At 39.2% G+C, this 21,442-nt stretch overlaps 1 protein-coding gene across 5 annotated transcripts in view; it reads right to left on the bottom strand.

Moving 5' to 3' along the window:
* NRXN3 (neurexin 3) overlaps nucleotides 1–21,442 on the bottom strand; it is a 1,616,108-nt gene that overhangs the window by 865,013 nt on the left and 729,653 nt on the right. For all 5 annotated transcript variants that reach the window (XM_061182764.1, XM_061182765.1, XM_061182762.1 and 2 more), the window contains 3 exons: nucleotides 20,552–20,742; nucleotides 19,579–19,752; nucleotides 3,319–3,438 (listed from right to left, as the gene is read on the bottom strand). In XM_061182764.1, coding sequence (XP_061038747.1) covers nucleotides 3,319–3,438; nucleotides 19,579–19,752; nucleotides 20,552–20,742 — 485 coding nt within the window. The remainder of the gene's footprint in view (nucleotides 1–3,318; nucleotides 3,439–19,578; nucleotides 19,753–20,551; nucleotides 20,743–21,442) is intronic.

Here is a 21,442-nt window from a genome sequence, read left to right as displayed (position 1 = left end):
TAAATGTAAACTCTACTCATGGAGGCCGTATCTATGTGACAGCACCTCGAAATTGTCAAGCAAACGCCAAACCTAGCAAAGAGGCAAGAAAAAAACAAAGGTTATAAGTGATAGAACCAATTCTAGAAGAAGTGAGCAAGACTCTAAAATGCAGACATTTCTTTAGAAACTTGCAAGTCATGTCCAGATATAATTAACTTTTCTACATATGATGAACTGAGCACTTTATTTTGAAAAATACCATAGTCTAGCCATTTCCCTTTTGAACAAGTTTCAATTCTTGGATATGCAATAATAAACAGAGACGTTTTCATTTCTATTAATTGAGGATCAATCTGCCGTCCTGAGAAACTGCTCAAGGAAAATGAAAGTATTCAAACATTTTCCCCCGCAAAAACAACTTTAGCCGTTAGATTGAATTTCTAACCAATTCACATGGTCTTATGACAGTATTTTAAGGAATATAATTTATTTTAGACATATGCAACATTCTACAAAACATGCTATTCCCAAGAATTGGGTAAAGGCCAGATTTCCTTGATGTCACTCCACTTACAATGCATGGCCCATTTCTGTTATTTAGGTCAAAGGCAGGCCACCTGTGACATGCATGTTACCAAAGCAACTATTAACCACCTTTGTGCTCTCTCATAGAAGATGCAATCTCTGCTTTTCTCTATATTCTTTCTCTTTCATCCTTCTTCATCTTCTATTCACTTATTTTACTCTTTCTTCTTTCTTTGCAATTTTCCCCACAGCTTTTGCCAATGACAAGCATGAGCCTTTTTCAAATCTGCTGGTGACACTGAGGGTTAATACTCAACTCCTGATGCAAACAAAGCTACCATGATTTGCTAACAAAGGTAGGCACATAGAGTATTAGATAGGTAACATCATCTTGAAGTTGTTTGTGGAGTAGCAAATTACAACTCTAAGGATCAAGGTCGATACAGAAAATAATAACCTATGACATAAAGAATTGAGACTGGTTTTCTTAGGTGGAACAAACCGGCTCTGATGCTAGTTCCCAAAGTGAAGTTACCCCAAATACTTTAATACAGAGACATTCATTGTAACAATTTTAAGCAACCTACCATTTTGATATATTTGGTTGGGTTTCATTAAAAGTTTACATCTGAACTTCATAGTTACATCATGTATATCTGAATTCCATATATTCCCCACATTCTGCTATTAAAATGTACTTGCTCACATATCCATTTAGCCATCCAGTCACAGAAGCCCTGGTCCACTCTCCAAGAGGAGAATGGGCAAGTAGATTATTTTAATGATTTGGGCTCAGAAGTCTTTTACAATCAAAAATTCAACTGCATTGTTTATAGAATAAAAGTCGAAATACATTACCCTAAACCTGGAAGTCTTAGAAACATTTTTGAAGGATGAGAAGCTATTGCCACAAAAGAACGCTGAACTTTCCCAATCCTGGTTCTGGTACTTCATCAAACACTGACAAACTGTTCAGGTCAGATAATGCAATAGTTCTCATCCCAGACTGAGGCACAATCTTTTCTTGACAAAATCAGAAACAATCATAGAAAACTGGAAAGAATCCTGGTTGATTTTTAGCAGAAAACAATGCCTAGCCTGGGTGGCAGAAAGGAACTTTTCAGTGAGCAAAAAATGCATAATACATACCTTCTGAAGATTGTGTCTATTCACCGCAGTTAGCGTAACTTACCTTTCTGTCCTTCCTTTGTGCAGTCTCTTCCTGACCGTGTTTTACTGGGAGTGGTATGTATGTGTGACATGGAATAAACTTGTGAGGATAAAGAAGCATTATGCTATCACTTAGGAAAAAAGGCTCCCATGCAGACAATTGGAGGGAAAAGAAAGAGCATATAGAACAATTCCTCAGGGACTCTGGATGGGTCCATCACTGCCTGTTTCCAAGTGGAACAGTATTTCCAAATCATAAATATGGAAACAGGACTTTCAATAAAAATAATACCAAATAATTGGAAAGAGCCATCTAATGCCAAAGCCTTCTGCAGACAGTGTGTCCTTTGCATTATAAATCCAGAGGCAAATGCTGACACCTAGATCAATGAGGTTCAAAGAATTTTCTCTCTACATTTCCAGATTCCCCACTTGTTTCTCCTTAGTGTATCTTAAGAGACTGACAGGGTACATGAAGAAAAAAGGCTATGAAAAAAATGGAAAACAGAACAGGAGACAACTACACACATGAAAAAAGTTGAGAAATAAGGAATCAAGGAAAACCAAATAGACATAACAGAGATAGCATTGTAATTGGCGCCTGCTCCCACTTGTACAAACTGTAATGTAACTTTAGTATTTGCTCAGATAACATTATGCATCTTTTTTATAAAACCAACTGATGACAACTATGAGTTCAGGTTATAAAATAAACTCCTATCATGAAGGCTGCACTTAGAAAATGAGAAGGTCAGCAGGACCCACTAAGTCAGGGCTTTTCAACAAATCACTTTGCAATAGGTATTCAGAAATTTCAAGTGTTTGCTCATTTCTAAAAGTGGCCATGTTAGAAGGACGTGGAGACACAGGCTATAGATTCCCACAGAACTGAAGTCTCTCCACCATCAGTGCTAGAATCACCTTCATGAAATCAGTCTTCTCCTAGAATTAAAACAGCTGATGTACCCGAAGCATCACTAGTGGACAAAAATAACAACTGGCTCTCTTCCAATACGAAGCAAATACACAGATACATACATATAAGCATACTCACAAAATAGAAATATATATATATAAACAGAATGACTATATATATATAAACTAAACAGATATCAATAAATTTAGCCAGAGGGAATCTCTGCCTACATTTGAAAGACCCTTGAGAATGCATTAAACATTTCTAGTTGGAAAAAATAATAAACTCTCTTAATGTCTTCATCATTTGGAAGGCCTACAAAATTCTCTAAACTCAGACTTTTTGAGAAAATAGCTACATTCCTTAAATGTCCTCCAAGTTCTAGGCAATGTAAGTGGGAGAGTCTCAAAATTGTTATCCAGATGATTTAATTAATGGAAAACTGAACTCCTTAGAACAAAAATATTGTCATAATTGTTTTGTTTGTCAAAGGTAATCTAATCTAAAGAAAACAGGGAGTAAGTAAATGGAAAAACATCTAGTATTGTTGAACAAGAAATGTCGCTTTGCCATTAGACCATTAGTCCTTTATTTTCCCAGTTTCTGGATGAGAAATTGCTTATGAATCTTTCAGAAGAGCCATCCTTTTACATAATGTCCCTTATGGTTTCTCCAAACCTCTGAACTCTTTGAAAATATCCCAAGTATGAAAAGGTTGTACTCACGATCATTGCACTGGTTTCCAGAATAGGAGGTCATGGAACAGTCGCAGGTGAAGCCTTCCCACTGCTGCATACAGACCCCCTGGTTGGCACATGAATCCTCCTGGCAGGTGGTACTTGGTCCTAGTAATTCATAAGAAGAGCAGGAAAGAAGAAAAAAGGAGAGAGAGAAAAAAGTGTTAAAATTAATCAAATTCAAAGCAATCACTTGAATTTACTATTCTCATGCCCCAAAACATTCAAAGACACAACCGCCAAAAATGTCAACTCTATATCATGCAAGAAGAATTCACTACAAAAGACAACAGAAATACACACTTAGACACAAACTATCAACAGTTACACACAGAAGGGAGAGGGCTGAACACACTGTTCTCTTTTTGGCAGACTTTGCAAAGGAGCTTCATCTCTACCATTCAAGTAGAAAGATATCTCACTTGGAGCATGGTCTTTCTAAATGAATAATGTTAAAGCAGAAAAATGCACTCCCATGATTCTTGTGAATTAAGGCACAAAAGTTCTTACAGTCTACTTCGTGACACTAGAAAGATGTGTGATGATAATGAGGAGGAGAAGGAGGAGGATAAAGCAGCCAGCATGTATTGTTGTTTTGTAGGTGATAAGCACTGGGTGAGAAGCACTTTGTCTAGGTTATCTCATGAAGCTCGCCAGTGACCCTAAAATGTAAGGAATTATGATTACCTCTGTACCACAGATTTTAAAAACTAAGCTCACAGAACTAAAATAATTTACCCAAGGTCACACATGGGATAATTAAAGGATCCTGATGTCCAACTTAGGTAAACTAACTCTGAGACTAACTACCTCAGGGTTCTTAAAGCATAGTTTCAGACCAGATCACCTGGGAAGTTGTTAGGAATGCAAATTATTGGGCCACCCCATACCTACTGAATTAGAAGAATTAGAATTAGAAGAAACCTACTGAATTAGGTTTACAGAAGAATGTATTCAAACAGAGTGTGCATATACCAGAGGGTGTATTTGAGGTATAGGAAGGAAATATTAGAAATTATGTTCATTTTCTTTAAGTATACCTATCTTGGGGACATTCTCAAAACCTTTTGCAGATATGAGTGAGCAACTGAAAAAGTTTGGTGATCTCTGCCTTACAGACTGCCATTTTTCCTAGGTCATCCTGGGACCTCTCTTTAACCATTCTCTTTTTCACTTCTATCTTCTGCCTTTATCTTGGCATTAAAGATAAACCTACACCTTTGGAATTATCTAAGCTAACAAGAAATATCTTAATATTCAGGATAACTCCATGAATTTCCCAGAAAGCCTCAGCAAAGGAGGTGGGCCCTTTGACTCATCAAATGTAGTAGTCAGGATCTGATGCAAAAAAGCACTTGACACAGTAAAAATATATCCATTGCAGTAAGTGCATATTCCACAATTTCCAGGCTAAGCCTCACACAGGCACAGAATATTGAACTATAAGCCTATCGGGTTCTAAGGATGCATATTCAAAAGAGATGCATGACTACAAAGGGGTTGTCTTCTGGGTGGCAAGACATTTTGTATTTATTCATGAAGGGTAGAAGCAGTACAGACCATCACTCCTAATACAAAGCTATTGGGATATGACATAAGAAAGTTCAAGACAATTACTAACACTGGGGGAGCAGCATAGCTGCTGGGTTTCTGCAGCTCCTATATGCCATGTGGTTCCCCCATGTGGAGATGAAAGGAGGTTCATGGTCATGTTCTCAGTGGGTCTTAAACTTGAGCATTGTGTAGTACAAGGCTCATTAACAATGGCAAATCACGACAGCTTCTTTCAAAGGACAAAAGCTTCTGAGAAGTCCATGGGGCTCCCTGACCAAACAGCTCTCACCAGACAATGGGCTAGTAATTCAATTGTGCTCAAGAATCAGAAACACATGGAAAGCTTTCCCTTGGAAGGCAGCAGAACAGCAAAAACTTTGGGAAAACAATAATTCTTTGCATGTTCATTGAATCTGAAGACAAAAGTTTTCCCATGTCTTTCTCTTCCCCTTTAGCCAAATTTTAACCATTTTCTAAGGACCAGCTAAAATGCCTCCTGGATATCCAAACATTCCCCAGTTACTTCAGACAACAATTCTCCCACTTCCTAGTGGCCACGGTACGTATTATCCGCATCACTAACATTTATATATGATAATATTTAACACTTTATTACACATGGCATTGTACTCTGCTTACATAATCCTCTAATTCTTTCACATTTTTTTACTATTTGTCCCAAAAAGACTGAATGCTGCCTACAGTTAGAAAGCATGTACTATGCTTTGGTTATATCCCTGCTGTACCAAGCATGTACTATGCTTTGGTTATGTCCTACGCTGTGCCAGATGCAGAGAAAGAATTTCAGTAAATGTGGAGTTGATCTGAATTGCAGCCCCCGGATTTGCCATTATCTCGTACTTCTAAAACCTGGGCGTGGGAGAATGGTTCTCTGCAAAGCAAGCAATCAGTCCTGTTTGTCAAAGGTTGGTCGGAATCCCATACAGAGGGAATTATAGGCCATTTCCAAAGTCCACGGGATTTGTTTCCCATGCATTAAGGGGCGAATGCCATTCAGAATCAGATAACCCTCAAAGACTGACTACACGGTAATCGTCTAAGAACAAGGGCAGTTTCAGGGTTTCAGTGAGGACCAGGAGAACCTGCAATGACTTCTCATCCATCTGAGCCTGAAATCGTACTTCCTTTCTAGGGTGAGATCCCAGGGCCCCTGCCTCCTCCTCCAGACTCATTTCCTACTACTCAACCTCCAGCACACCACACTCCAGCCATCCCTTCCTCCTTCCAGTTCCTCTCTAACACAATGGTGCTCACAGCGTAGGCCTGAGTCAGAGTCAACAGCACCTGCATCCCCTGGGAGCTTGTGAGAAATGCATGTTTTCAGGCTCCACCCAGACCTACTGGCTGGAGGCGGGGCTCAGGAACCTGAGCTGTGACAAGCCCTCTGGGTGGTTCTGAAGCTGCTCAGGTCCAGGACCCCTGCTCTAACACTTCAAGACCATCCCTACCTTCAAGGTCCTTTGCTCTTGCCCAACCCACAGCCTGAAATGTCCTTCCTGCAGATTTTCAAATGACTGGTTCATTTATTCTTTAAGTTTCAGCCCAAAATGATCTTTCTTCAGACTATCCTATTTAAGGAAGCCATCAGCATTTCATTTACTCTCCAGCCTATTTCCCGCTTTATTTAACTCACAACAATTACATGGGCTGTAACTAAGTTATTTATTAAATTCTTTATTGTCTGCCTCATCCGTCTGGAATATGAGTTCCTTGAGGGCAGAAGTCTTGTCTGTTTTGCTCACCTTTTATATCTCTAGTTTCTGATAAAGTATGCGGTGTAAAGTAGGGGCTCAGAAAATATTATTGAATGAAAGAAAGAATAAGACACTACCATATATAAAACAGATAACTAATAAGGACCTACTGTATAGCACAGAGAACTCTACTCAGTACTCTGTAATGGCCTATAGGGGAAAAGAATCTAAAAAAGAGTGGATATATGAATATGTATAACTGATTCACTTTGCTGTACACGTGAAACTAACACAACATTGTAAATCAACTATACTCCGATAAAATCTTTTTTAAAAAAAGAAAATTCAAAAGATGTTGGAAGAAATTTTAAAAAATAAAATAAAAACATACTTCTACTTAATAGATGAAATTAAAAAAAAAAACAAGAGAGTAAAAAAAATAAAGAAATAAAGTCATTCTTTTGTGACTTAAAGCCATGTGGTTTTCCTAACTAATTTATCCATAGAATTTACAAGTATCAACTTATATAAGCAATTTTCTACTTGGAACCAAACATTTTGGGGGTAGTGGTGGTATTTAATTGACCACATTTCCTCTTCTGATTTAACTATTAGACTCATTTAATCTCAGCAGATGTTGGGACAAAGACTCTTGGGTCCCCAATGCCCAGGGACAGTATGCAAGAACTGCGTTGAATGAGTACAAGTTTGGACTAGCCTCTAAAACACTTTCTAAATGGCAATATAAGCTCCTTTTCTTATTTCAAACTATTTAAGGACATCCTTTCCTGAACAGACTATACCTTAGATCTGTATCTATTTCTCATATTCTCACACTGTCTTCAAAATTGAGAGAGAGAGAGAGAGAAAAGGGAAGGGAAGGGAAGGGAAGGGAAGGGAAGGAGGGAGGGAGGGAGGGAGAGAGAGAAGGAAGGAAGGGAGAAGAAAAGAAAGGAAGAAAAAGAAAAGGTAAAGAAACATACCAAAATGCTCTGGAAAAAAGGAAAAAGAAAAACTTCAAACAATGTTTCCGACTGCACATCCATTGATATAATTTGATCTTATACGAATCAGACCGAGGATATAACAATAACAAAACAAGGGACTTACCTAGCACTTATCATGTGCCAGACAACGTACTAAGCGTGTTTCAGATACTAGTTCATTTAGTCTTCATAAACACATGATGAAGCAATTGTAAGTATTAAAGAATCAGAAAAACAGGAATGATTTTCTCATGGAAGACATCCAGAACTTCAAAAACAAAAGAATTTTTTGACTGATGATCAAGTTGGAAGGCAAGGATTTCAGAAAAGTAAACTAAGTCACAGAACCGTCAGGTGATTTTTTTGCAAGGTCCCACAGGTAACAAGTAGCAGGGTGAGGTCTCAAACCCAAGCTTGCTAACTCTACAACTGATCCACCTAACCTCTATGGATGTGGATAAACCAGAGTGTGTGTGTGGTGTGTGTGTGTATGTGGTGTGTGTGTGTGGTGTGTAGTGTGTGTGTGTGGTGTGTGTGTGTGTGTGTGGTGTAGTGTGTGTGTGTGTGCCTTGCCATTAGATTAGCAAGAGTACGCTAACCTACATTTAATGTAAGGGTGTGGCTGTTTTAACAAAGAAAATGTTCAAATGCTATTTCTGTTCAAAATTCAATTAAAAATAAACAGGAAGATCTAGTTTTGTCTAAGTATATGAACAAAAATCTATATCAAATGCGTATGTTGATAAACATAACAGATATTTCTGAAGACTTAATAATTTTATCTAAAACGTTCTTCCAAATCAACCTAAAATTCCAGATACTCTAAGATAACATAAACCTTTGGAATTACATATTTAGAAAGTTTTTAAATTATTAATAGTAACTTCAAACTACACTAAGGCTTCAGGGACCCCCTGTATAGGGATGGTGCATTAAATATGTAATGAATCCTCACTAAAATAGTCACATATTCTTTTGAGAACGGATGGTGACTTTCTTTGTGTAGTAGGGAAAGTGACAAGGCAACAGAAGTATGCATGAAAGGACTAAGTAAGTTGTCAATGATGTTTGTAGGTATTTCGGTTTTAACTCCCAGCTCTGTTTTTAGTTTACTGGAAAGCACTACACTGTGTCTTTTTTCTTTATTTTTTTCACATGGTAACTCTGATGGCTGCCACAAATTTCTCATTATTCTGCTTGAATCTGGGGTTGTTTTTATTTTTAAAAATTGTCCCAGACAGTCATCTCATGCCTGTTACTGCTAAAATCCACCTTTGCTGTACATGCAAACTGACTCAGTCAACTCCTCTTCAAGGTCTCGAAAAATCACAAGTTGACAGACTGCCTTTTATTACTTGCAGGTCCTTGAGACAGAAGGGCTGTTGGAAGCCCAGGACACTTGTATCAGAGTGTATTTCTGTTAATGCCTAAGTAGGACTTCACCAAACCTATGCCTCAAACATCCCAATTTAAAATGGATAAATAACCAGCACCAGCTGGTCTTGGCCATAATGGAAAGATAGGCTTGGTGAGTGGGAGAGCCTGGAATGATACATCTGGGCTGATTCCCAATATCCATTTATCCTAAAGGGCAAGGCTGGTATCCCACTGGTGGGACCAGGTGGGGCTGGTTTAACAATATTCATCATCTTTAATCACACAGCATGAGGTGTTTGTCAAAGGGCTTAGAGTCTGTGACTGGAACCTGATTGTGAAGCATCACCACAGTAGAACTCTGTGCCAGTCAGAGGGTTTGCTGGCCCCATATAAAGCCCAGCTGCCATGGGCTGCTTAAAGAGATATCTTCCACCTTCAATTTTATTTCCCACTTCTGTAAGTTCATGAACCCTTCTGCTTTTACATTTTTAAATTTACATTGTTTCATAGAGGACGGATGACTGAGCAGTAATTGAGTGGGAAAGAAAAAAAGAAAAAACAAAAAAGGAAGATGAATATACATAGATATATGTATCTGTGCATATGTGTGTATGTGTGAAAGATTCTTACCAACTTCCTGAGCAATCTACAGTCTCTATTGCTAAAATATAAGAATTAAAGTGTTGAGGCTTCATGAAAGGTATTCTTGACATTAGGGATAAGGTTATCCTTACTTAGCTGCAAGTAGGTCTTGGTTCCTACAACAAAGATACTGCTGTAGCTCTCAAAGTACTTCTCCATTTACAGTGTTGGGTCCTCTTGGGTTTTCCAAAGGGAGTCATTTACAGGCAACATAAGATTCATCCCTTTTAATTGGCAGAAACCCAACTCACTTCTATTTAATTTTAAAATAAGAAAGCAATGATCCTTAAATGTGTCAAGCATCCCTCTTCATAAAGAGCCAGCTGAGAAGTGAATGCTCTAGTTCCCACTTTACAGAAGATTAAGCAAAGTCAGAGAACAGGGTCCTAAATGTTATTATAAAATTTCATTGGCAGAAAGACCTAAGAGCAGCTGTGTTCCCAAGATCTTCTTACTTTTTCGTCTTGAGGGCAGGACCTATGCCTCGCTCATGCTCAGAAAGGCACTGAGACAGGGCTCATCAAGCGTGCTCAGGTGTTTACGGCTTCCTCTCCTCAAGCAAGGGTTCAAAACAGTTGCTTGGCTAGGGCGATGAGTGAAAAAGACCAACAATAAAATCCAACAGTTGTGGGACATGGGGACAGTTTCAATAACACCCCGGTTCTCCTCAATCACTTCAGCCCTCTCACCATACAATGAGTTAAAATAAGTCAAGATGGGCATGGGAATTGGTTGAAACCAAGACGCCTTCATGAGTTCTTTATCTCCAGTGGCCTTTGATTTCCTGTGTTCCTGTTAACAACTAGAACTCCGAGGGAAAAAAAAATCATAAAACCTGATCTGTAACATTTATGTAAGCTGATTTTCATGGCGTAGAATACTCCCACCACAGCCAATTTCAAGCGAATATGTGTTACATGATGCCAATAAGCTTACAAAATTCCTGAAAATTCCTGTGCTGGTGCCAGCTCTAGCACAGCACTTCCCTCAATGGCCAATGAACAGCAAAGAATAATTATACTTGGTGAGTAAAGCAATTTACCCACGTGACACTTACAGACAAGAGAGGTAACAGTAATGCCTGCCCTTGTTGGAGTGTGTGTAAAGGTGAGAGAATGGTGTCATCATAAAGCCTTCTTGCTCAATCCACCCTATTTTTAGAGGGTGCCTGGGTAATAAAGGTCAAATGATTAGATCAGCCCTTCTTTTTAAAATCATGAACAGGTCCTCAAACGTCAATGCTGCCTCAGAAAATGTAAACTGGGACCTCATTTTCTGCTTTTCCTTCTTTTCTCAGCACTGATGTAGCAGCTTGTTGGAGCAGTAGAGGGAATTTTTTAAAAGAGAGAGAGAGATAAAGGATTTCTAAGGCCAGGCTGGACAAAAAGCTAATTTAAAATACTTTGTTTTAATGAACATTGGGCACAAATCATCTAGAACTTAGTGAAATAGTATTGCTATGAAAACCAGCTGTCATAAAGTCAGCTGGAGGACACTTGGACACTCTCTGGTTATCTCTGTACTGTTTCTGCTTTGGAAATATGCAAATCCAGACTCACACCATACAGCACAGTAGGGGAAAGGCCATAAGCTTTAAAATCCAGCTTTATTACTTACTAGCAATGTGATCTTGGGCTAGTTACCTAAATTCTCTGAACCCCAGTTTCCCCATCTATATAAAGGAGAAATTGTTTCTACCTCACACGGTATAAGGATTGAATCAGATAATATACGTAAAATCTATAAAGTCATCCATGAACTGGGGATAACAATATCTACCATGCAAGGTTGTCATCTTCATGGAGACACGATATCCTTAGCATGTGCCTGAACTAAGGAAACCCTCAAATAAAGGGTATTCTCAATTCCACTGGAAAGGAAAATCAATTTCTACCCGTTTTAGTTGGGTGTGTAATTGGTCAGGAGTGCAGAAATGAACACATTGAGGTAGTTAAGTCATAGTTTCAGTTCTTTTGTGAAAAACCACTGTCATGCAACGCTGAGAGACAAGAGGCAGAAACCACTGTGGAAAGTTCCATTTAATTCCTGTCTCTCTTATTATTTCCCATAATGCAAACCATCTTTGAGGAACTGATTTCTATGAGGTCAAACACTATATTTTACTACACAAAACACAATAGAGAAAGTAATACATCTCTTAGCTTTGGATAAAATGAAGTGAGGAACTATAGTCCTCACAGTAAGGAAAGTTGAAGAATTATTAGAAGAATTTGGCTGATGCCAACTCTTAACCTAAAATGACTTGGAAGAATCTTTGGGTTTTCAAGGTATCCAAACTCAAAACATTTATTGACTTACTTAAGATACGCAGCACTTGGAACCAAATCTGATCAATCCTTGGCCCTCTCCTACCCACCTGCCCATCATCTGGGCAGAGGGACAACTCACATTTCTAGAAAAGAAGCCATTCAACTCCAAAAATAGAAGCTGCTAAGGGGCATTATAATGGAAAGCAGGGAGAGGATATTCTGATTAATCCCCTAAACCAATAAAGAGCTATTCTGTTATTTCTCATGATTATGACTCATCTGCCTCACTCTCAAAAGATCAAACTTAATATTTCTTTTATAGTTGAGCAGGTCCGTTCTTAAATGAACACGCTTTTAGGGAATCATTTCCTCTCTAGGAATACCCCTCTTGCAAATAAAGAGGAATTAGAAAATTACTTCTGAAAAGTCCATAGATATTGTTATTCTATTCAAGGGACATTGAGGTTCAAGGGACTGTACCTCTCAGCAATGCAACACCTCCCATGGACCTCAGGGGAGCTCCTACTCCCTCTCTTAACCTGGAGGGACACAAAGTGTGACCTAAACCAGGGCCGTCAATCAAGTCCCTCCCTGACACCTTTGGTCATGATGTACAAAAGCATCTGCTATGAAACAGAGGAACACTGCAGGGGTGGGAGGGAAATACACAGGAGAGAAAGCTCATCTTCTTCCTCACTCCTCAGAGGTGTCATCTGAGAGAGAAACATGTTTATCTTCTTAGCCCACAAGAGTAACAGCTGTCAGGTTCACACCTCTTCCCTCTGTCCCGGAACACGCTACTTCCCTCCTAACCACTCTCTGCGTCCACTTCCTGTCCTCCTCACCCATTCTCCACTCTGGTGTCAGAGTGACCTTGAAAAGGTGAAAATCTGATCCGGGTCTCTGTCCTCCTTACAGCGCCCTTGGGGTAAAGTCCAACTCCTTACACAAAAGGTCTGTCATCACCTGTCTCCATCCTACTGCTCCAGCTTTGTGTACATCACATCCCCACGTGAGTACTATTTCAGCCCAGTGGAGCTTCCTGTAGGTGCCCAAACTGGCCGAGCTCTTAAGTGAGCTTCCACCTCTCATCCATCTAAAACATGTTGCCCTTCAGACTCAGTTCAAACTCTGCCTAGAAAATATCCCCTGACTGCCCACCGTGATCATCATGACCCCACACAGTGCAGCAGCCCTCCTCCGCAGACACACTGCGTGCTCCATGTCCACTCTAGCACAGCAGTTTTCACTCTGCACTGTAGCTACTGGCTGATCTCCTTCGGATTTATTCGATGTCAGACTGTACCTCACCTGTAATCCCAGTACCTCGCTAAGTATCTGATACACAGGAGTAGCTGAGTTCCTGTTAAACTCAACAGCACAATCACTGGAGAAGAATGAATGAATGAATGAACAAACTAACAAATAAATAAATAAATATTTTTAAAAACACCACTCCAGCAACACAATGACAAGAGGATTCAAGCTGTTGACTTGCCCCGACCCATCTCGCCACTTCCTAGACCCACTGTTATATTTCCTTATGAATATAATGTGCCTTTACTTTTCAGACTGCCTCATTTCTTTGTCATATGTTTTTACTGTCCTTCACACTTAATGTTAATTAGTCCTATCCGTGCCCACAGGTTGTAGCTGAAAAAGCCAGCATGAGTAATGGTCCATTCCCCAATGTCAGGAAAATAAAAACGAAAGGCATTCACATCCTAAAGGTCTTTTGCCACAATACTGGGAAGGAGTAAGATGACTCAGAATAATTACAAAGAATAACAGCTCCTGCCACAAAGAGACTGTTAAGTCATTACAAGAATGGAAGAGAGTTTGAGTCAATGGAGTAATCACGTAAAAACCATACTGATGACTAGACTCTATAAATGAGCAAATTAAGACACTCTATTATGTCCCCAAATCTATATCTACACTTTGGTCAACAATTTATAGTAGGCATAGAAATCAACTAGTTCTTTGTATGATTCCTACAAACCATTTCTCCTTTGAATGGAAATTTTAAGATCGTTTTGCTACATATGGAGTCCCCACGTAAGTTTCTGGGGATTCAAAATCCACTCAGTTACTACCATGAGGAACGGTAAAGTCTAGGGGGAGATGCAGTTGTCTAGTTTTATCTAATAAATCTGGTCACAAAGAGCTTTGACAACCTTGAATTGTCTCATTATAGATCAAATCCTGTCCCCTTCTCTGTCCCCTCCATTTACAGAGTGACATGGAGTAGAACTATTTGGAAAATTGAATAGAATGTCTAAAAACAACAGCCTTCCATATTACTGAAAGGACCCTACATATTTGAAATTGAAAACTATTATACAGCTACCTAGAACTTCAAAGTACTAATCCAGTGCATGTTCTTTTCATTAATTTTATGAAATATTAGCATATTTGTGAATCTGCTAAGAGGGGATGAAGAAGAGTTATAGTAAAATAGCTAGAGAGACCTCATCTAGTTGATATGCACCCGAGAGAGACACTTGTACTGGTTACCTTAATGACATATAACAAGTCACTGCAAAGTAAATGATCTTTTAGGTGAAAAGTAATTTGTAAGGCTACCTTTGTCTTAACCTCTTCTTACAATTTGTGCTGATCGCAAATTCGCAGAGGTCATCCAAGGCTCAATTCTCCCCTTAACTATCAGCTGAAAGATACCTAAAATGCAGGTTCTCGTCTTGCTACTCTGAGTCAAAGTAGCCTGACACGACAGGACAGGTGAACCATTACAGACTTTGCAAGGTGCCTCTTTGAATGGTAGAAGAAGCAGTATCTGCAGTAGATATTCACTGATATCTAACATGCAGGCATTTTAAAGGGTATTCAGGATAAAATCAATAGATCGATAGATCCTCTTCTTCCCCAAGAGTACTTTTTTTCTTTAGAATCACAAAACAGGAAATTAAAGTGCTCAATCAAAATGCCCAATAGGAGACATAAAACTCTAGAATGTTTTAATGAGATTAATATCTCCCAAATGCCTAAAAGATTTCTTTAAAATGAGTTAAGAGAAAATGGCATTCTCTTTCATAAGGTCTAAGCACTCAAAAGTCCTGCTCTGAGAAATGACCTCCCTGACCCAGAAAATAATAAATTAAGAACTCAAATGGGCTTTTTTTTTTTTTCTTTTTCCAAGTGCTCTCTTCTGTCTCTAGTGAATAAATTAAAAGGAGCCAACCCCTCCATGGCAACTACTTGGAGAGGCATTTCCAGAAGTGGATTAATATGCCCATGGGTAGTCACAATATAGGATGCTGTCAAACCTCTCTGGTCCCCCCAAAATGGAATCATACTCCCATCCCCAAGACGCCTCGCCTTGGTTGTTATTTTTCATGCAGTGATTTGGGTTTTCTGCCACTGTTCATGAAGAACACAGGGTTCAGCCCCCTCTCCATAACCGCTGCTGCCCAAGAGGTGTGACAGCTTGAAGTCCTCTAAAGATAAGATACCAAGGGTTACCCAGGACATCTTTCAGTCCAAAGTGGTAATGGGAACAAGAACCTTCTCTACCTTGCAGGTCAGCTTTGGTCAACGCAACTTTGTTAGCAAAAGAACAGAAAAGGCGAAAACAATAACCAGAGGTTAGTAAGAGGTACAGCAAACCAGGGTAACATTACAGAAATGAAAACACAATCGGCATAATCAACATCACTCGAACAGACTATTGAAATGCTCTACAGGTTCTCCAGAGACAGCACAGACAGGGGATGCACAGACCAGGGTGGAGCAGGCCTCGTCAGAGCCACATCAGCAGAGCAGGGGCAGGGAAACGTTGGACTGGACAGAGCACAGGCAGTGGTTACAAGAGCCTTCCCACAACCATACAGCCAACCCCAAGGCATATGGTCCAGAAAAATGATTTTCCATTAGTCAGGATAAACATCAAGAAATAAGGGTAGTACATGGCCAGACTGAAAGACACGTGTGCACAACCAGACAGAGCCCACAAAAATAATTCTGAACATTTAGGAGTTAAGCATGGAAAAGTCGCTTGGGAGCACTCCTTGTAACCTCCTGAAAATGCCACCAAGGAATTTGGCACTAGAATTGGGCATTTGTATGAAGGTGATTTGGGAACACCAACAATCTCAGTTGGCTTAATTTATAAAAATGTAGCCAAACCCAAATGGCTGTGGGCAAAATGGCACCAAACCAATGTCCTTTTTATTTATTTATGCCAGTCTCAAAATGAAGCACGTGTGCTTCTCTCAGATGTTTACCATCTGCAGTTGCAGAATCGAATTTCTAGCCAATCCATGCCTTGGTCTCTGCAGCAAAGCTGGCCTCAAGATAGAAAGAGATATTTACCAGCCAAGTACTGAATCAGACATTATAAAAAATTCCTAGTCCAAATTGAGAGGTTGCAAGTCACAGCTAGATGTTGGCTAGGCTGTCCAGAAATTGCACTTAATTTCTAAATTTATATACTCTGCATATATTAGAAACATAAAATAAAAACCTAATTCAAGATTTTTTTTTTCTTTCTTACTATAAACAATCAAGAGCCAAAGAGTAGTGGATTAATGTGTCTTTAAAATAATTTCAGACTCTTATGGGTTAGGTATAATACGGAAAGTAATCCAATTGCTACTTAGGGATCTTGAGTCATTATCAATGACTTTGACACATATAAGAACATATGATATATCCTAGCCTGTGTACCTCAAATATGTTAAAAATAAAACACATTCACCATCGTGACAAGATTCAGGTTTTAGTTCATAGTAATGAATCCTTATCCCCTATTTGTTTCCTATTCTAGGCATAGAAATGATAAATCAAGAATTGTGTTCTGTTTCCTATGACTTGCCTAACTGTCAAAGGCCTTCCTGAGGGTCCTGTACTATGTACAGAGATTCACAATGAGAATGATACTTTTTTGCAGTCTTTCCAAGGTTTTGTGCCCTTCATTTCCCTCCCCATCATCTTCCACAGTGCCTTAAAAAGCTCCTGGTATCTCTTACAAGGGCTTATTCACAATAGTACAAACTTCCAATGACAGTAATTTATGCCTTAACCCACTTTTTGGCCATTTTTCCTGGCCACTTAGGCTAATTATCCAAGTCATCTGTGTACAATAAACAAGGGCTTTCTTCCCTCAGAACTCATCCTCCACTTCATGCCACCCAGTGGGGTGGTCATAATGCTCCATGGGTAACCATCATAATTATCTCCATGGCAACAGAGTGCAGTGTTATTAGGCCCATAGGACTTGCCGTAGATGCGGATGGTAGAGCCAGCAAGCCAGAATATTCAGCTTTGAACAATCACCCATACTCAGAGGAAGGTCAGAACCCACCATAATGCATGTGATGAGTCATGCCAAACTGCACACAGAGCTGTAGGTAGGGATAGGAACGTTTTCTCCAATCAGATGGGTAATTTCTTTTCCCTAATGCTCCCACAACTTCCCCTAAAGCTCTCGTAAGTGGAGTCCATTCCACCTTTACACTATACATTTTAATCCACTTTTATAAAGGTTGGTTTAGACTTCCTTTTAATCAAATGCTACAGCTTTACCTCCTTACACCCCAATTTCTGTACTCTGTAGAACTGTGCCTCCGATACCGTAGCCATAGATGCATGTGGCTATTGAGTACCTTAAAGGTGTGGTCTGAATTGGGGTGTGCTACAAGTACAAAATACACACTTGATTTTGAAGGCTCATATGAAAAAAATAAAATGTCTAACTAAAAATTTTATATTGATTATATGCTGAAATGATAATATTTTAGATATATTAGGTTAAGTTAAATAAAATGTAAAATTAAACTTAACTTTACCTGTTACTTTGTATCTTTTTTTTAAATGCAGCTACCAGGAAATTTAAAATTACGTATGTGACTCACATTATATTTCTATCAGGCGACGTTGCAATGGAGTTAAATGGATGATTCCTGTTGACTTTTAAATCTGCAGAACTGATGGCATGATAAAAATATTTAACATTTGAAGAGAGCCTTATGCTTTTGAATATGTGTTTTTATATTATGATTTTACTAGATGTGATTAATTACTCCAGGAAAACTGGAATTTCTATCATTCCACAATCTCCTAAACTAATATACTCAAATTAGTTCTCAAATGGTGCATCAATTTCAGGACTTCCCTTAACACCCAAAAGAACTAAGAGCAGGCCAATAAGACAGAAACTTTTGAGTTGAATGAAATTGTGCATTTTCAGGAGAAGAAAGCAAAGTGGCTGCTTTAAATGCTTGGTGATTCCCAACTTCCTGTCCCCCCCCTGTACACACACAACATATTTGGCTAACAGAATTTAAGAAATATTTCTGGCTAAAAGAAAACTGAAGAGGGTTATAGGGACAATCAGCCTTATTACTAGTGCAAACTGGTAACAAGAAACTGACCCTTAGGCAAAGGGAAATGACTTCCATACTACAAATAAGCCTGGGAAGCTGATTAGAAGCTTTTATTAAAATGTGCTTTAAGATGGCAAGTGAAGGATCGAAGCTGGTTAAGAACAGGAGTGATAAATGAAGTTGAACAGTTAGAAGATGAATGAACAGGTTGGATGTGGTAAATTAATGAGGGATACAAGAAAACACAGTATATTGCACAAAAAACCATGAGGCTCCATCAGACAAAAGAATACATAGGTCCTGGTGACTGATCAGATCATCCTCTTTGCCTTTCAAGTTAGACACAAGTCACCTTTTCAGCCCACCCAAGGAGTCTGGGGAAGGCTGAAAATGTGTCTGCTCTCCCCTGCTGGTTAAAACTAGATAGCTTTTATTGTAAAGAGCTCTTGGACTCAAATGACCTATAAAATTCAGTAGTATCTCAAGAGACAGTGGATTATCTACAGAAAGAGGGTGAGGATGGTTTGTTGTGCTGCATGGGTAGGTATGCAATGCTATTAAATGTCTCACATGAGATAATGTTGGTAAATAATAATCCTACCACTTATTGAGTACCTACTATATATGTACCAGGCATTCTATATATAACTCTGACTTATATATATTACCTTCCAAAGTAAGTTTTATTGTCCCATTTTACAGACGAGGAAAATATCATTCAGCGAGGTTAAGTAACTTGTCAAAAGTCACACAGCCAACAGGAACTACTACCTGGACCTAAATCCAGGTCTTCCTAACATCAAAGCCCATGCTGTTCCACTACACCACACCAAGAAACTGCCAAATGATGCCTGACATCTAGTAAGTACTCAATAACTGTTACTTCCCTTCCTCCATCATGGCATTCTGACATCATTTTCCTACCTTCTGCTCAGTTTGCATTAAATAATGCAGTCACTATTAGCAACATAAGAAATATTTTATTTATGGTGACACTCATATAAAAGTCTCTGATTTGTACCTCCCTGTGTATTAAGATATAAATAAAAGTCCCTGATACCCTTTCAGCCATGCTGGAAGCAAAGGCACAAGTCAGGAGAAGCCTGATGTCAACTCCAGGAAAGGTCCTCTATGGCAAGTATGTGACACTGGAAAGACATCTGCCAACATACTGTACATTCCTGGAGCCTGTGCCACATGTCTTGACATACTCAGCCAGTGACAGGAGGACATCAATGGTGATGCAATGTCAGATAGTGAATGGGATGAGAGGGGACTGGTAAACCAAGGAAGGAGGCGCTGGCAGAGGCAGCAAAGAGGCTTGCGACAAGAATGTAGCTTAAAAAGAAAAAGGTTGTACCTTCACAGCCACGCTCAATCTGTCCACTCCGATGGAGGGCATCGTTGATGAGGTCTGGCAGGCGTCCATTCAAGTCCACTGATGCCAGACAGCCCTGAAAGCCATCCCGGGAGGCCACGAGCTTTGGGAGGTTGCTGTACATGCCTTGGGCCAGACCTGCCATGTAGAGGTCACCTGGAAAGGAAAATAGGTAGTAAAAGCAAATGGGTAAATGGTATGCAAACCATGTCAACAAAAGCCAAGTCACATTAGACTGTTTACTAGATAATGGTAACATAGCTGGGGGGAAACAGCATAAACAAAATTATTACCAGAGTTTCTACATTGTAAAAAGAAGAAACTAACATTTCTTACGTGTCATTCATTTTACACACATCATCTCACAAATTTTAATCACTATATCCATTCTATGAGGTAGGTACTGTTTCCATTTTATGATGAAGTAAAGATTAACAACATTTTCAACAAAGCAACCACTTATTGAGTGCTTTTTATGTGCTTGTTACCGATAGCATGCTGAGGATTTTACAGACATTATTCCATCAAAACTCCTAATAGCCCATAAAGGTAGTAACAATTATTATCCTCATTTTGCAAAAAAAAAAAAAAAAAGTATATAGAAGCTGAACAAGGCTAAGAAATTTTACCGAAGTCACCCAGGCGGTAAATGACTCAGCTGAGATTCCAAAACCTACATGCCTTCCTCTGTATTAATGACCCCTCTACATTTTGACATTTATCACCTCATCACTCAGCTCCCACATGCCCAAGGTTTACAGAGAAAACAAACCATCCCTAAGGAGTGGTGGAAGTAAAAACTGAACAAATTGCATCATGTTATAATTCAATGTTGTTAAAACAGGATATGCATGATGTATCAAAAATGCATGGCACTCCTAAACTGTAGTTTACCTCTGGAAACAGCCTTTCCACTGTAAGCTCTAAAAAGGAGAAACTTCTTTACAAGGTTTACCTTTCAAATCCAGATTTTTGGCACCATTGATAACCTGAGTGACCACCTTCGTGTCCACTTTCAGGCTGTGGGTGTTACTGTTGTCCCGGGTGATGACGACGTTGTGCCACTGGTTGTCATTCAAGGGGCGGTCACTATTGCCTTTGATCACATTGGGGCCGTTGCCGAGGTCAAACACGTAGTGTATGTACCTGTGAGGAACCACAAGCACCCAATGACTTGAGATTCCCTGGAGTGGTTTAAAGGCAATGTGTACATAACTGGCATTGGGGGTTTCAAATCCCCCAAGCTAGACTGGCATCATGCAAGAATAACTAAAGCTTGATTTAAGAATATAAAAATAATCAGTTCCTATTCTACCAGACTTCACTTTAGTGCTATACTCATTGAATCTATTTCTTTAACACTACCTAGTAAAACTCCAGAGACACAAAGCAGTACAGCTGGTACACTCCAAAACATTAGAGGGCAACATTTAAATTCACAGTCAATCATGGATCTGTTTTTTGGGTTGTGTTCTGTTTTTTGCTTTTGTTTTGACTACTTCCCAACACACAGTAGTAAAATATCTTGGAGCAAGAACAGTTTTTTAAAATTTGCATATATGGGCTAATGGTAGTACTGAAAATATCTGTAGTTCATTTCTTCCTATAAATTTGGTGGTTGCAGACTGTACTGCCCCAGAGATACATGCAACACACACCCTATCCCTCTTCTGCAAAAATAAGCTTTTTTCCCATAGGTTTAAAGGACTACAGTTCAGATTAAAAAGCCTGACAGTATTGAGTTAGAAGAAGATCTTTAAATAAACTCATGAATCTCTCTCCCTTCCAGCGCTAATGATTACAAAGATATTTTTAATCAATGGGGATGAGAGCATAAATCAGGAAT

Source organism: Eubalaena glacialis, chromosome 2 (assembly GCF_028564815.1).
Source record: "Eubalaena glacialis isolate mEubGla1 chromosome 2, mEubGla1.1.hap2.+ XY, whole genome shotgun sequence".
In the NCBI taxonomy this organism is placed as follows: Eukaryota; Metazoa; Chordata; class Mammalia; order Artiodactyla; family Balaenidae; genus Eubalaena; species Eubalaena glacialis.
The sequence above is the reverse complement of the archived record's forward strand: the minus strand, read 5'-3'. Positions and strand labels throughout refer to the sequence as shown.